Here is a 17,437-nt window from a genome sequence, read left to right as displayed (position 1 = left end):
GAAACGGGTGGATCACCTGTTTCTTCCTATGCCACCCATTTCCACCTAGGAAGAGTTTCTACCTAGGCGAAGTGGTGTGAATCATCCGTTTAGTACATTTTGGATGAATTTTTTCTCCGAATCCGGAGATGAAACTCGTGTTTTCGATTTTCAAATAAAAATACTTATCCGAGGAATTATTAGTCTTTTTCCTTTACCGTGTTTAAGTCCCTTGAATGTTGTTCGGGTTTTTGAATTTCGAAAAAATTTGAGAGAATTTCAGTTTTTGAGTTTAAAAAATGAAAAGGGCAAAAGTGTCCAAAAAGAAGCGGTGATAAGTAATTTGGGGACGGTAAATAGCAATCCACTTAAAATTTCCTCCTTATTTAAACTTCCAAATTAAAAGAATAAAAATATTGCTATACTCTTTAAGGCATTTAATATTTTGATTGAAAAAATAAATACCAATTTACAGGGATGAATCTAAAATCCCTTAACATAAGGGGTTTATGGTGCTTTCGGGTGATTTATAAGTGTGCAATTGCGATTTTTAGGTGCTTTTGCATGAAAATTTAAAATCTTATAAACAATTTTATGAATTCGGTGTTTTCAATGACCAATGGATGTATGAGTCTTCATCTGGGCAAATTATTAGAAACACCCGATTTTCTATATCAAATGGAGGACCTACCATACATATTTTGACACGTGTAATATGGACCCATATAAATTATAAGATGCCCCACTATTTTAATTATTACGTGGGGTCATAATACACGTGTCCAAATGTGAATTGAGGGTCCTCCAAGTGATATGGAAGACCCGATGCTTAATATAAGAACTCATCTGCCCCTTTAAATCTGTCCCTTTCAATTTAATGACAATAATAATATAGAGAAAAGTATTAGTGTAATTTTTTTTATGGTAAACAAAAAAATTCAAATAAATATTCATCGCAAAGTAAAATCCATAATTATTGATTATTATAGGATAATGAATTAGGACGGGAGCAAACGCCTAGCCGAATCAACTTAATGAACCTAAGCTAAAGGTCCATATCAAAATGAGTTGAAGAAGATAGGTGGAGCGGTTAAATAGAAAATTTTAATGGGAAGGTACCTAGTTTCACATGTGGATGAATGGGAGCTTCGGATTTCAAGGTCACACTCATAATCCTAGATCACGTTAGAAATTACAGAGTGACATAAAGGGATTAGAGTCTGAACCCAATCAATGGTCTACATGTGTAAAGGTATTTGGACGAACCCAATCAAGAGCTGACATGTGTAAAGTGCATTATAATTTAGGTATATAATTATCTATAAATAGCATTGGAAACTGAGTTCCAGGTATGTTCACTATTCACAATTCATTACTAAGTGCTTTCAAGTAAATCAATGACTTAAGTATCAGAAAGGGATGCCGGATTCCAGCCGTTTACTATGGATTTAGATCATCAGAGGACAAATCGAGGATTGTATTCAGTATTGAAGACATCAATGATGATTATGTTACATTTTAAAAATTAATAGCCATAATGCTAATAGAGTTAAATTCCGGTGCTAGTAAAGTTAAATTTTAGTAGACATGTCCATGAGTTTGACTGGATTGGGTTCGGGTCGTGTCTAACAAGCTTTTATGTAAAAATGCTCATTCAAATCCAGCCAGTCTATTATTAATTTAGGCAGACTCGTGCTTAAAAATCAAATCTCAAATCCAATCCACATAAGCCCACCTAAAAAAATATACATAATTTTTAATTATAAAAAATATAAATTATACTTAAAAAGAAATATTTAACACTAATTAAGGTTGTCGGCCTGAAGTCGCTTAAGTTTCATCTCGAGTTTGAGTCCTAGCATATACAGAAAGTTTTAATTGGAAGAGGATCTACTTAAAGGGTGTCTGAAGAATCTTGAACCGAGAAATCGGACAAACTATAAATTTTTTATTTAATTACAAACATATAAATTCACTAATTACTATTAATAAGACAGGTTGGGACAACGTGTGCTAGTTTTATCAATCCCAAGTTCGTCCAAAAAATAGACGGGTTTTAGTAAACCTGGACCGGACTGGATATAAGATCAATTTTCATTGTTCAAACCCAACCTAATAGACACGGGCCAGACGGATACCTTGAACAGTGGACATGTCCAAATTTCAGTGACCATAGTTGTAATTGATCCTGATAACTAACTACAACTAGCTGTCCATAGGTTGGACTGGGCCGGGCTCAGGTCTACCATTATGTAAAAATACCCAATCCAAACCTAGCTTAGTCCACTATTAATTTAGGTGGGCTCAGACTGGACTGGGTTCGGGTTTAAAAATCAAATCCCAAACCCAACCCATATTAACCCACCTAAAAATATATACATAATTTTTAGGGTAAATTTCAAATAAAACACATGTGGTTTCACTAATTTGTAGATAAAGGACTGTGATTTAGTTTTTTTCAAAGTAAGGACTGAAGTTTTCAACTTTAGCAAAATAATGACTTTTTCGATTGATACTATTAAAATCACCCTTGACGACTTTAAAAATGACATATTTTAAGAACTACTAATATTCTAAGCAACTTTAATTCTGCAACTTTTTTTATTTTGAGATTATTTAGGTGATGTTTGGTAAAGAGAGAGAAAGTTAATGTTTAGAGAGAGAAAGTTCCAAAAAAGATTATTTTCGAAAATCGAAGATGTAGTTCCCTAGCAAATATGACATTGAACAACTTTAATTCTTGAAAATTTCCATTTTCAGGTCGTTAAAGATGGTTTTAATAGCATTAATTTGAAAGGTCCTTATTTTATTAAAAGTGCGAAACCTCAATCTTCGTTTTGATAAAAAGTAAACCACAGTCCTTTATCTGCAAATTAGTGAAACCACATGGGTTTTATTTATACCATAATTTTTAATTATAAAAAATAAAACTTATACTTAAAATTAAATATTTAATAAATAAATATATAAATTAATAATTAATATTAATAGATGAGCCAAGTTGGTCGGTCCATGCTATTTTTATTAATCTCAAGCCCGCAAAAAAAAATAGTCAGACTTGAACGGACCTGAACCGAAATGGCCTATGATTAATTTTTATTATCCAAACCCAACCCAAAGTACACGGATCTGGATGGGTCGGGTGGGTACCCGGACCCGTGGACAGGTCTAACTAACTACAACAGAAAATTGCATATACCGTCTCCTGTGTGTGCTAACTATCCGTGTCTCCCCTCTTCCCACCGGCGACCAGTATTTTAAAATCCGTCCACTTCTCAGTTTCCGGCTCGCTTCGCCTCCACAGATTTTGACCAAACATGCTCCATAGTTGCAGTTACAGTTCTTGCCATAGTCACAGCTCCAGAGAATTAAGAAATGAAAGTATTCAGATTCACATCTCTTCTCCAAGTAAGCTTCTCTCTCTTCATTCTCCCTCTGAACCTAGGTTTTTTCTAGCGTTTAATCACCGAAATTTTACAAAACGACGTCCCTTCTCCGGCGACTCAAATAAAGGAAATAGGATTTGTTTAGGGTTTAAGCTTCAGTATCACTTAAAAACTGAATCTGTACCCGCTAAAAGTTCTGGTTTCAATGGTAAAAAGAAGAGGTATGGTGGTGTTTTACCTTCAATTTTAAGGTCTTTGGAGTCTGCTAATGATATTGAAGAAAGCCTTAATTCGTTTTGTCAGAATTTGAATCCAAAAGAACAGACTGTTATTCTGAAAGGGCAGAAGAATTGGGGGAAAGTAATTAGGGTTTTTGAATTTTTCAAATCTAGGTTAGATTATGTGCCAAATGTAATTCACTATAATATTGTGCTTAGATCATTGGGTAGAGCTCAAAAATGGGATGAATTAAGACGTTGTTGGATCGAAATGGCGAAAAACGGCGTTTTACCGACGAATAATACTTATGGAATGCTTGTTGATGTGTATGGAAAGGGTGGTCTTGTTAATGAGTCACTTTTGTGGATTAAGCATATGAGAATTAGAGGGCTTTTTCCGGACGAGGTTACGATGAACACAGTTGTTAAGGTTTTGAAAGATGCAGGGGAATTCAACCGGGCGCATCGGTTTTATAAGAACTGGTGCACCGGACAGATTGAATTGGATGTTCTTGAATTAGATGATTCGAGTGATTTCAGAAACGGTAGCATTAAGCATTTCTTGTCGACTGAGCTTTTCAAGGTTGGTGGGAGAACTCCTCCGGAAGTTTTGGAGTCGTTGGATGTTGAAAGTATGGTGCGGAAGCCACGTATGACGTCTACGTATAATACATTGATTGATTTGTATGGGAAGGCCGGACGTCTTGATGATGCGGCAAATGTGTTTGCAGAGATGATGAGATCCGGGATAGCAATGGATACGATAACGTTTAATACTATGATCTTTACTTGTGGAAGTCACGGGCATTTGTCGGAAGCGGAATCTTTACTTAGTAAGATGGAAGAGAGGGGAATATCCCCTGATACGAGAACTTATAACATCTTTCTCTCTTTATATGCTGATGCGGGAAACATCGATGCAGCCATCGAGTGCTATCAGAAGATTAGAGAGGTGGGTCTTTTCCCGGACACGGTATCTCATAGAGCTATTCTTCATGAATTATGTGAGAAAAGTATGGTGAAAGAAGTGGAGGCGATAATTGACGAAATGTACAAGTCTTCACAGCGTATCGACGAGCATTCTTTGCCCGGTATTGTAAAAATGTATGTTAACAAAGGGTTGATTGATAAAGCAAAGGACTTTCTAGACACGTGTCAGCTTGATGGTGGGTTGTCGTCTAAGACACGTGCTGCAATTATGGATGTTTATGCTGAAACGGTGCTTTGGGATGAAGCGGAAGCTGTTTTCAGGAAGCGGTCTTTCGTGGGACAAAAGCGGGACATTTTGGAATATAATGTCATGATCAAAGCTTATGGAAAAGGAAAGCTTTACGATAAAGCTTTTTATCTCTTTAAGAGCATGAGGAATCAAGGGACATGGCCCGACGAATGCACGTATAATTCTATCATCCAAATGTTCTCGGGAGCTGATTTAGTCGAGCAAGCGAGCGACCTATTAGCCGAAATGCAAGGAGCAGGATTTAAACCAAAATGCCTAACATTTTCTTCTCTTATTGCATGCTATATCCGCCTAGGCCAACTATCAGATGCAGTTGAGATCTACAAAGAAATGGTAAAGGTCGGGGTGAAACCGAATGAAGTTGTTTACGGGGCTTTAATTAATGGATGCGCGGAGGCTGGAGAAGTGGATAAAGCTCTTGAATATTTCCGTATTATGGAAGAGTCCGGGATTCCAGCCAATCAGATAGTTTTAACTTCCCTGATTAAGGTTTACAGCAAGTTGGGATGTTTCGACAGTGCGAAACAGTTGTATCAGAAGATGAGGGGTTTGGAGGGCGGTCCGGATATTATTGCATCGAATAGCATGATCAGTCTTTATGCAGATCTCGGGATGATATCCGAAGCCGAATTGGTGTTCAATAATTTGAAAGAAAAGGGTTTAGTAGATGAAATTTCTTATGCCTCCATGATGTATCTGTACAAGAGCATGGGAATGCTCGATGAAGCCATCGATGTTGCGGAGGAAATGAAACAATCGGGTTTATTAAGGGACTCAATGTCCTATAATAAAGTAATGTCATGTTACGCCACAAACGGTCAGCTACTCGAGTGCGCTTCGTTGCTGCGCGAGATGATTAACCGAAAACTATTACCTGATCCAGGGACTTTCAAAACTTTATTCACTGTGTTAAAGAAAGGAGGGTTTCCAACGGAGGCTGTAACGCAGTTAGAGTCATCCTACCAGGAAGGAAAACCTTACGCTAGACAAGCTGTCATTACTGCGGTTTTCTCTGTTGTCGGTTTGCACGATTTAGCTCTCAAATCCTGCGAGATCTTCACGAAAGCTAATGTGGCTCTCGATGCCTTCGCTCACAATGTTGCAATATATGCTTATGAGTCGTCGGGGGACATCGATAAAGCTTTAAATGCATTCATGAAAATGCAGGATGAGGGTCTAGAACCTGATCTTGTTACTCGTATAAACTTGGTTCGTTGTTACGGAAAGGCTGGCATGATCGAAGGCGTGAAGAGGGTATATAGACAGCTGAAATATGGAGAGATCGAGCCAAGTGATTCTTTATTGAAGGCTATTGTGGATGCCTACAAAATTGCCAACCGGCATGACCTTGCTGATATGGTTAACCAAGAGCTGCGATTCGGGTTTGATTCTACCCAGTTTTCGGATTCTGATTCGGGACAATATTCTGAAATTGAAGGTGAAGATGTTCTTTAGAATTAGATTAAAGGTGTAAAATGTACAGCAAAAATATTTTGTTACAGTGATAAGATTTTGATGAAGTTTATATGTTAATATTGAAAAGCTCATGAACTTGAGATTTATTTACTTTTTAAAATAATGGGTTAAGGTGCAAAAAAACCTCTAACGTTTTGGGTCATGAGCAATTTTACCTCTAATGTCTAAAATGGTGCAATTTTACTCCTAACGTTGGAAGCCAAGAGCAATTTTACTCCTAACGTTGATAGTTTGGGTCAATTTGAGAAAGGCCTAATACACAAATAACCCCTGAACTTGCCCAAATGGCGCAACTGCCCCCTCCAACTTTCAATTGTAACAATTTACCCTTTAAACTTGTCCAATTGTAAAACATAACCCCAAATTGGGAATTTTTTTACCCCGTACTTGAAGCACTGTAAAAACGTTTCCCCGGATTTGTATCACGCCAAAGATCTGATTATCACACTCCACGAGCGTTGCAGCTTTTGTATTTCACGAGTTTCTTCAATTGCAGTCTATGTCAGCAATTTGGGGTTATGTTTTACAATTGGATAAGTTTGAGGGGTAAGTTGTTACAATTGAAAGTTCGGGGGGCAGTTGCAACATTTAGACAAGTTCAGGGGGTTACTTGTGTATTAGGCCTTTGAGAAATAATTCATCAAACTTTCTTGGTCATGAATCTTGTCATCTACACTTCACACCGTGTCATTTTATCAGTAATAAATCACAAATATATATTGAGATGTGAAAAAAAAAATATACTATTTTTTTTGTACGAATTGGACAAAAAAAATTCAAAAAATTCACTAAATTTATAAATATTAATCGCTAAGTCTATTATTAAATTATAAAAAACATGAAATCTTTTTTTTTAGAACTAACTGATATGCAATTTGTGCAAAATAATGAACAAAATATATGTGTTTTATAATAGTGTCAGAAATTGACTCAAATTATCAACGTTAGTGGTAAAATTGCTCTTGACTACCAACGTTAGGGGTAAAATTGCTCTTTACCCCCAAATGTTAGGGGTATTTTATACCTTAACCTTTAAAACATTTATGAGTTACGGTGGTGAGCCTCTTAACTTCGTTTCTACTTTCATTATAGTCTTTGAACTTTAAAAACGGTATTAATATAAGGGATGAGGGTCAAATTTATCTTAACGTTTCAAGTGAAGTGCATAATGTATGAAATAGTGCAAATTTAATCTTAACGTTTGTAAGTAAGATTAATTTTAGTTATGAGTGACATTCCAAACAAGTTTATTGATAAATTGAAACATTTTCGTATTTTGTTGGTTTTTTTTGTAACTATATTAACAAGTAAATATTTTAGACTTATATGTAGCAGATGTACACAATTGATATTTGTAAGGTTTGAAGCGATAGTTAAATACCAGTCAAACCAGTTTTTTTCTAATTTTCTATAACGTAATGCTAAAATTGATCTTGCTTGAAAAAATTAGGGTTAAATTTGCACAATTTTTTACGTTAAAGCTAAATCCGCGCATCCTTTACAATGTTATAGTTAAATATGGTCTTTTGATCCAATATAATGATTTATAGAAAAAGAGTGATTGCTTAGAGAAATAAAGCTCCGAAAATAGTGATTTGGAAAATTGAAAATTATGGTTTTATAAGAAATTAGACTTTAATCAATTTTAATTTTTAGATTTTTATATTGTTATCAGTCATTTTGATTTGATTAATGGTAAAAAAAAAAGTAAATGGATATAATTTACTTTTTACCCGTTAACGTTAGGATATCTTGCAACAATAGTCGGTGAATTTGAGATCAGTTTTAAAAAGGTTACTGAATTTCATTTTATTTCAATACAGTCATTCGACTTTACTTTTTATTTTATTAAAGTAATTCCAACTAATTTAGACACAAAAATCACAGAAAATAACCACACTGGAAAAAATTCTGTTACGCATAACATGACAACTAGGTATGAAAACCACCACATGTGTATCCCACGTGATAACTAAAAAAATAAAAATATATTTTTTTACTGTCACGTGACAATTTCAAACAATTGAATGAAGTAAACAATAGATATATTTTTATTTATTTTTTTTATTATCTGGTTGTTTTGTCATACATAAAAGTCAATCATTTTTTAAAGCGGATGTTATGTCACTTCCTAGATGTATCAAAGCTTGTTTCATAAACGGGAATGAGTCATTCTCCATCTAAACGAGGAGGAAGACGGGGTGATTGTCTACATCTCCACGTGCGCTATTTGCAACGTTACAAGCATCTATTAGTCTATCCAACTTCTTCCAATCAAGTTTTCAGCTTCTTCTAGTAAACCAACACGGCCTAGAAGATCAACGATGCAGTTGTAATGCTCGATTCCGGGTTCAATTTCGTATTCCTCGATCATCGACAGAAAGTATTCCCGCCCTTCATCAAGAACCTGCATGGCTGTAAGCAAAAAGAATCCCAACGAAAGTAATATAGTCCGGTATAGCCCCATCTTTGATCATTTCGCGGAAAATTCGAAGAGCTTCTCCGCGTCTTCCATTTTGAGCAAACCCACAAATCATTGAGTTCCAAGTTATCGAAATACGAACAGGCATGTTTACAAAGCGAAATCAATGCATCCATATTTTGCATAGAGATCAACTAGAGCTAATTCTGCAATAACATCTCTCCAACCGCCTTTCTCGTATACTGGCAGTGAACCTCTTTTCCTTGCCTAATCGCGGCCAAACCCACGCAGGTGCGAAGAACAGTTCCGAAACTGTAAAGATCAGCCATTTCTGCTTCCCTGAAAATGTTAATTACAGATTCAATTTCACCATTTTGACAATATCCCCCCATCAATGCAATCCAAGGAACCGAATTTCTTTTGCTCATTTTATCGAAAACGCAGTGAGAATGATCTAACAAACCGCATTTTCCATATATATCAACAAGGCTACTCTCAACAATTCTTTCGTGCAGGAATCCAAGAAACCGAATTTCTTTTGAAAGTGACCAAAGTAAATCATACAATTCGGTTTGGTCCTAAAGAAAAAATCATCAATTCAATCCAATTTTAAACTTTTTTATTCAGATTGATCTGGTTTAAAAATTTCCAAGATCCGCCCTTAAACAAATCCACTTTAAAAGGGAACATCAATTCTCCATCTAAACGAGGACGTGAATGGGGTGACGGTCTATATCAATGCTATCCGTGCCTGTTAGTCTCTATCCAACTTCTTCCGGGCGTCTTCTTAACTCCTCGTTCTTCCATTAATTTCCTAATATTTACAGCATCTTCCCACCGTCCTACTGCTCTATAAATATTAGCAAGATAAACATAGCTCAAATGGTAATCAGGTTCCAATTCCATGGTTTTCTTCGCAATTCGCTCCGCAACAGCAGTAGAGTTCGTATCCGTTGCACATGCGCCGAGAAGAACAGCCCAGATAGATGATTTATCTCTGCAATGTGCACTCTCTATCAAGTTTTCAGCTTCTTCCAACAAACCAGCACGTCCTAGAAGATCAACGATGCAGTTGTAATGCTCGATTCCGGGTTCAATTCCGTATTCCTCGGTCATCAACAGAAAGTATTTCCGCCCTTCATCAACCAAACCTGCATGGCTGCAAGCAAAAAGAACCCCAACGAAAGTAATGTAGTCCGGTGTAGCCCTATCTTTGATCATTTCGCGGAAAATTCGAAGAGCTTCTTCACCTCTTCCATTTTGAGCAAACCCACAAATCATCGAGTTCCAAGTTATCGAATTTCGAACAGGCATGTTTACGAAAACTCTATGTGCGAAATCAATGCATCCACATTTCGCATAAAGATCAACTAGAGCAGATTCTGCAATAACATCTCTCCAACCGCCTCTTCTCGTATACTGACAATGAACCTCTTTCCCTTGCCTAATCGCGGCCAAACCTGCACAGGCTCGAAGAACAATCCCCAAACTATAAAGATCAGCCATCTCTGCTTCTCTGAAAATGTTAATTACAGATTCAAATTCACCATTTTGACAATATCCCCCCATCAATGCAGTCCACGAAACCGAATTTCTTCTACTCATCCTATCGAAAACGCGCTGAGAATGATCTAAAAACCCGCATTTCGCATACATATCAACAAGGCTACTCTCAACAATCACATTTCCATTATAACCAGATGTAATGACTTTAGCATGAACTTCCTTACCTTGCTTCAACCTCTGTAAATTACCACAAGCAGTCAACACAGTCCCAAATGTGAACACATCTGGAGCCAATTTAATTTCCCTTTGCATCAAATAAAAAAACCCTAAAGCTTCACCGTACATATCATTCCTAGTAAACGCCGAGATTACAGAAGTCCAACATACATCATCTGGTTCAAGCAATTCATCGAACACCTTCCGTGCATCTTCAATCCCACAATTCCTGCCATAGAAATCAATCAAACCACTACCAATTACACAATTAGAATCAAATCCAAGACCAATAACAACCGCATGAAAGCATTTACCGAGCCTCAAGCTCCCAAGATCAGTACAAGCCTTAATCACAGCAGATAAAGTGAACGCATTCGGCTCAATTCCGAAATCCCCCATTTCACAAAACAATTCAATAGCATTTTGGGGGTTTCCTTGTTTAGTATAACCAGTAATCATTGAAGTCCAAGTAATCACATCTCTGTAACATAATCCATCAAAAACTCGTCTGGTCTCAGAAAAATTAGAACCTAATTTAAAATAGAGTGAGAGTAAGCTATTACCGACAAATCTATCTTGATCAAGACCAGATTTGATTAAATGGGAATGAATTTGGAGACCGTGATTGAACGAGGCGACTTTGGTACAGGTTTGTAAGAGGGAAGCGTAGAGGAATGGCTTGTTGGTGAGTTTGCTGGAGTCTAGAAAATTGAGAAGATGAATTGCATCAAAGAAAGCACCGGATTTACAGTATTGGATGATTTTGAATTCTTTAGTTTGGGAATTTAGGATGGAATTTGAATTGAGAGAGGGAAGAGAACTGCAATGGCGTTTTGCAGAGAAAACAAGCTTCATGAAAATTGTCAAGGAAACAGAACCTCTCTGATTTTGGAAGTTACGTTCCCAGGATAAGTAATTACCCTCCAAGTAAAAATATTAACGGAACCTGACACTGACACGTCATTTATAATGCTTTGTGAAGTTTACATTAAGCCTCCGATGACTATAAAAATTCGTTTTGAATATAAATCTTAGTTTATTCATTTATTCATTTCACCTATGTTAAAAATCTTTAATTTTTACCATACCAAACAACTTTTAATATGTGTAAAAAAACTTTATTTCGAACCCTAAAATTTAGGGTTAAATGCATCGTTGGTCACTGAACTTATATAATTGTATTAAAATTGTCACTTAATTTCAATATGTCTCAATAAAATCATTCAACTTTAAGTTTTGTCTCAATTAGGTCACTCTATCGATTTATGTGGTTAAAATGCATCGAAATAATGACATGGTGACACATCAACATAAATTAACTCATATTTCTGACCGAAACGAAACGTGACAGCCATGTGTCGGTTATTTTTATGAAAAAACTAAATTTTATTTTTTTCCTATAAAAATAATCAACACGTGATAGCTAGGTGGCTCGTGAAGGAAAATAGGCTAACGGCAGCAGAAATATAAAAAATTTAACCTTTTTCCATTAACCAAGATCCGTTAATCGTTATTTCGTATAAAGAGGGATAGAAGGAAATACCTTTTGAAGATCTATCTACCGTTGCAATCGTAGTGCCCACAACTCTTACTCCAAGTTCCCGAGCACAAGACAAAAACACAATTCAAAATATGATTAGAACTCAACCGTATAAAAGCAACCAAAGTATATTGCCTCTAATAAATCAACACAAGATCAAGGATAAGAGAAAGAGATTAATAATCAATTGAAACGGGAGGAAGCGGTGGATTATTTCGTCCTCAACTGGGGGTATCGAAATTCTCTCTCTTCGGTTAGCTAGGGGTTGGCCGAAATTCTCATGTAAGGGGTATATATACTCTCTTGTATCTAAACCCTAGTTAGATAGAATTAGGTTATTGAATAAGAATTTAATTCGGAATAAAATTCTTATTAGTTATTATCTATAATTATATCTAAATATAAAGATAATAATAATAACTTGACAGGATAATAATAGAAGCAATTTAATCTCATTAAACCTCCTAACTTATTTATCCTTTAATTAATTTAATTCACAATCATAATCTAATTAGAATTGTTAAAAATCAAATTAATTATTTATGTATTTTATATACATAAAATCGCCCCCCCTATGTACTGGCCTTAGTGGACTCAGTTGGGCTTCCATCAATTAATTAACATCTGTTTCTCTTTTGGGCTCCAAGTCTTATGTGTGACTCATTAGGTTCTTATTGCTTCTAGCCATATGCAACCATTAAATTAATTTTCTCAGAATTATATTTAATCTTTGCATAACGGAATGAGTACGCGAAATGTGATTGGCAGATCCGAAACATTCCCCCAGAGCTATAAGAAGACAGGTTGATTCTGTCGTTGACCTTTCCGTATTAGTTACAGTATAATTCGATCCTTTATCAACTACATCCTTGAACAGAATCTTATGACTATGGATAATTGTTGGTCCCTTATAACGTTACAAGTATAGTTCCAAAGGGGGGTTAGGAACTATTTAAAAATTTTAAGCTAGGGCAGACTTCTTTTTCGTGAGAAAAAGGTTTGGACAGCGGCGCTGAGTGAATAGCAAGATACTGGCTTAGTCAACTAGTGACTAGGTCAGTTTCTTTACTTGAGTCAGGAGATAGCACTTAGAGTCTATTCCTGAGCTCAGATATTCAATGCGCACAACTCAGCTTGACCTTTTTACTTGGTCAGTTTTTGTTTAAGCAAGCAATAAATATATAAAGGAGTTAAAGGTTAGAAATATGTTACTCAGCAGATTTATCCAGGTTCGACCTCCAAGCCTACGTCCTGTCCCCGGAACACGTTCTGAGATTTCGAATTCTCTACTGAGCTCTTTAACGGTAGAGCATCAAACCTTTTACAATCTTAGCAACTGAGTATAACAAGAGTACCTTCCTCTATACCTCTACTCAATCCTAATCTCTCGCCGAGTACTATAACCGAGTACTCAGCTTCTCCTTTCTAATTCTAGAAATGATAAGTGTTTGTCCTAAACAACGGTTGCTAAGACACATTAGATGATTGAATAATCACTCTAGACTTTTACACAAAAGATATGAAATTTAGTGTAAGATTGCTTTGCTTTTTCTTGCAGAACTTTGCGTAGATATTTGGTCAGCGTAATGGCTTGATCAAGTTCTGTGTTGAATGAAGCAACTGAAGGGCTCTATTTATAGAGACGTCTGAGGTGTCGGTCATTTCGAATTTCGAAATAACCGTTGGAGGGAAACGGCTTCCTGTCGTTGTCATCCTGTCTTGCTCAGAGCTCTCGGCCAATCAGATTTGAGTATCTTCTGTCCTCGGTCAGCTTTTGGTCAGCTCGGCAGAATGTCTCTCCATTTATGGTAAGGTCAACTAGACAGCATTCTGTGTCTTCTGAACTTTACCCAAAGTGGAAACACTTTGTCTGGAAGTTGTTCTTAGCCAGCTGCTGTCTTGTACTCTTTGTCGAATCAACTCAGCAGCTTCGTCCCGAAGTTGTTCCACGAAGGTCTTCTAGATCCTTCTTCCGCTGAGCTGCGTTTTGTACATAACGACAGCGTTCTGACATACGCGGGCCGAGTTGCCTTAAACTGTTTGACTTGGGCTTTGACTTCCATATTGGGCTTTGGGCCTTTTAATCTTTGTGTCTTATAAACAATTTAACTCAACATTGAACAAACACATTAGTAGAATAAATCAAAGCATTTAAACTTAGTGTGTTTAGAATATTTTTAATTACACTTAAACAATTTTGTCAAATCAAAATTATGTGGAAAGGTGTTTCAACAATAATGTCAAGTCACATATAACGAGACGTTCGTTTTACTTGTACAGGCCGAGTTAACTCCAATTAGATAGGTTAAGTGAAATCTGCATTTCAAGTCTTAAGCTATCACCTTGCAAGGATTTAGAGTCAAGTCTTCCACAAGCGATCCTTGGACGTATCTCCCATTTATCAGGAGTGACAAATGCTCAATCTAATGTATAACTATCCTGCAATTACTTCCTATGATACCCAACGTCTGTCGTTCACACCCTAGAGTCATCTCTGTTATGGATCGTGTTACAACAGGATCAAAGCATCACATTCCATAATCCAGAATCACTAATTAACATTCCTTTGAGTCTTAGGATTACTTATACCTATTAATACCAATGAGATGAACAGGTGACAAGGATAAATTTACCCATCCTGTTATCTCAAGTCGGGTCCCCAATCCTAATGAACTCCTTTTCATCGGATCCATATAACTGTCCAAATATCTGCATATCTGAAGCTTGTGAGATCAGCTCTCTGTCTCGACAGAAGACATTGTTACATGCAAGTCTTAACAGTGATATGTCAATCCTATTTCTAAACATATTACTTGACTTTGGGTGGTTTTAAGTTTATTAGTTTATTATAAAGTTTCGTCTCATTTCATGCTTGTATGAACACTTTATAATCACTTTAAACAAACTTAGGGATTTCCTTTTATTAGACTTATTTAGTTCTTAAAAGAGGTTGCCTTTATATAGTTATAAAATCATATCTTATTAAAACAAATGATATAAAGAACATTTCATTTACATTAAGTTTATATCCTAGAACAATTGTCTATAGGACACTAAACCCCAACAGCTCATACATGGATGTCATATGTCGCTTCGGTCAGAGGTCTGAGTTGATTCATACTAACGTGTCACCTATATCATCATTCTGGTGCCTTTTAATCATTGAAATCGCTAGAGTGACCTAATTGTGACAAAACTCAAAGTTGAGTGATTTTATTGAAACAAATTGAAATTGAGTGACCATTTTGAAACAACCATATAAGTTCAGTGACCAATGGTGCATTTAACCTGTAAAATTTATAATTTCAAACATAGATGAAATTAATAACACATTTTTAACTATATTATATATTCACAACTAACTAATTTGATAAGCAATGATTTAACGTGACAGAAAATAAAAGATCATAGACTCAATGTGTCTAAATAAAAATACTAGGGGTTTAATGCATCAAAAAATAAAACATCGGATCTCAGATGCTTTTTACCAATTTTTAACTAATCACTATGAGTAGAAGTTTTATATAAAAATGCAGGGATAAGTTACCAAAACACATATTTATGGTTTTGGGGAAGTATCGAAAACGTTTTGGATGTTTTCAATGTTGATAAATGTTATGTTTAGATAGAAATAATTTAGGACATGTGGTATGGTAGGAACTGTACAATTTGGAATGATTATGTTGTTGCTGTGGAAAGTATCATTAAATTATGTGTTTCGGTCATAAAGAATTGGCAGAATTATCAAGCGAGTTTGAAAGGAGTTGGTTTGAGAACTGTTGGGTTGCAGGATTGGTCGTGTCCTCGGCCAAATGTGGTAAAACTGAATGTAGATGCATCAATTGTCCTCGAGCGGGATTCGTTGGTATCAGGACGGTCTTACACGATTCCTATGGACGTAGTGCTTTTGCGTGTAGGAAATCTGAGAATTTTTTTTAAGGGAGGGTGAAGCTATCAGTATTCGTAAGACACTCAGTTGATTAAAATCTAAGGGATTGTATGAGGTTAGAGTAGAGTTGATGCGTTAGTTATGGTGAATCACCTCGAGCAGCCTAGCTTCCGCTCAGTTTATGGGATTATTGTTGACGAATGTAGGGCTCTTCGTGATTCTTAATGATGTAACTATCAGCTTTATAGGGTGAAGTTATCGCTATTCGTGAGACACTCAGTTGGTTAAAAGGCAAAGGGTTGGATAAGATTAGATTAGGGTCTAATGCGTTAGTTGTGGTGGATCACCTCGAGCAGCCTAGCTTCCGCTCAGCTTATTGGATTATTGTTGATGAGTGTAGGGTTCTTCGTGATTCTTTTAATGATATAACTATCAGCTTTTATAGGTCGTTCTGCGAATGGTGTGTCTATACGTTAGCTCGAACAAACCTTTTTTTACTAGAGTTCTTGGAGTGAATTACTATTCCTTCGAATTTTATTGTTCAGTATTTGTATTCAGATTTCCATTAATAAATTTGTTGTTTGTTAAAAAAAAACTCTCTTAAATATAGTTGGTTTTTATATTTACAATTAACATTTATAATAGAAAGCTTAATGTGTGTTATTATAATTAATTAAAAAAAGTAAAACAATATATCAAATCCAAAAATTAAAGACAATCAATAAAAGTTCTCATTTTCCTAATATTTATCCTTTGAATTATAATTAAAGAGATAATGTGTAAAAAATACCAATAATGTTTATAGTCAGAAGCAGTTTTATTTATAACGTTTAAAATGATGCAATTTTATCTTTAATGTTGGCAGTTAAAAGCAATTTTACCCATACCGTTGTCAAGTTAGATCAATTTGAGAAATAATTAATCAAACTGTCTTCTTGGTCGTAAATCCATACTTCATATATGAGTCATTTATATCACTTATTAGTAACTGATCACATTTTATCACTCATTAATAACCGATCATAAACATATGATTTGACGTGAAAAAATTAAAAAAAAAGTATGAAAAAATATACTATCTATTATATGAGTTGGACAAAAAAATTAAAATATTTTAGCATAATTTATAAATATTAATCTCTAATTATATTATTAAATCGCATAAAATATGATTTTTTTTAAAAATGAATTGATATGCAATTGGTGCAGAATAAGCAACCAAATATCTGTGGTCTATAATAATGTCTGAAATTAACTCAACCTGCCAACTTTAAAGATAAAATTGCTCTTGGCTGCCAATATTAAAAATAAATTTGCAATATTTTAGACATTAGGGGTAAAATTACTCTTGGCTGCCAATATTAAAAGTAAATTTGCACTATTTTAAACATTAGGGGTAAAAATGCTCATGACTATAAATGTTAATGATATTTTTGTACATTATCCCAATTATAAATAAATAAAAACTCTAACTTGCAACTAATAAGGGTAAGTTACACCATCGCTACTGAACTTTGCCCATTTTAATATTGTGACCAACGGTATGACCACCAAACTTTACACTT

General features: G+C 35.4%; 2 protein-coding genes across 2 annotated transcripts; one reads left to right on the top strand and one right to left on the bottom strand.

Moving 5' to 3' along the window:
• Window positions 1-3,199: 3,199 nt before the first annotated feature.
• Window positions 3,200-6,370, top strand: LOC136230466 (pentatricopeptide repeat-containing protein At1g73710). Its single transcript, XM_066019530.1, has one exon. The coding sequence runs from the start codon at window positions 3,297-3,299 to the stop codon at window positions 6,276-6,278; it is 2,982 nt and encodes a 993-aa protein (XP_065875602.1). The 5' UTR covers window positions 3,200-3,296; the 3' UTR covers window positions 6,279-6,370.
• Window positions 6,371-8,435: 2,065 nt separating this feature from the next.
• LOC136230186 (pentatricopeptide repeat-containing protein At1g03540) lies at window positions 8,436-11,344 on the bottom strand. Its single transcript, XM_066019165.1, has one exon. The coding sequence runs from the start codon at window positions 11,296-11,298 to the stop codon at window positions 9,463-9,465; it is 1,836 nt and encodes a 611-aa protein (XP_065875237.1). The 5' UTR covers window positions 11,299-11,344; the 3' UTR covers window positions 8,436-9,462.
• Between the last annotated feature and the right edge of the window lie 6,093 nt (window positions 11,345-17,437).

Source organism: Euphorbia lathyris, chromosome 5 (genome assembly GCF_963576675.1).
Source record: "Euphorbia lathyris chromosome 5, ddEupLath1.1, whole genome shotgun sequence".
Lineage (NCBI taxonomy): Eukaryota > Viridiplantae > Streptophyta > Magnoliopsida > Malpighiales > Euphorbiaceae > Euphorbia > Euphorbia lathyris.
Note: the sequence above shows the minus strand (reverse complement) of the source record. Positions and strands in the feature narration are given on the sequence as shown.

Excerpts from the sequence above, each read along its gene's own strand:
- LOC136230186 (XM_066019165.1), bottom strand. The coding sequence starts at position 11,298 with ATGAAGCTTGTTTTCTCTGCAAAACGCCATTGCAGTTCTCTTCCCTCT.
- LOC136230466 (XM_066019530.1), top strand. The coding sequence starts at position 3,297 with ATGCTCCATAGTTGCAGTTACAGTTCTTGCCATAGTCACAGCTCCAGA.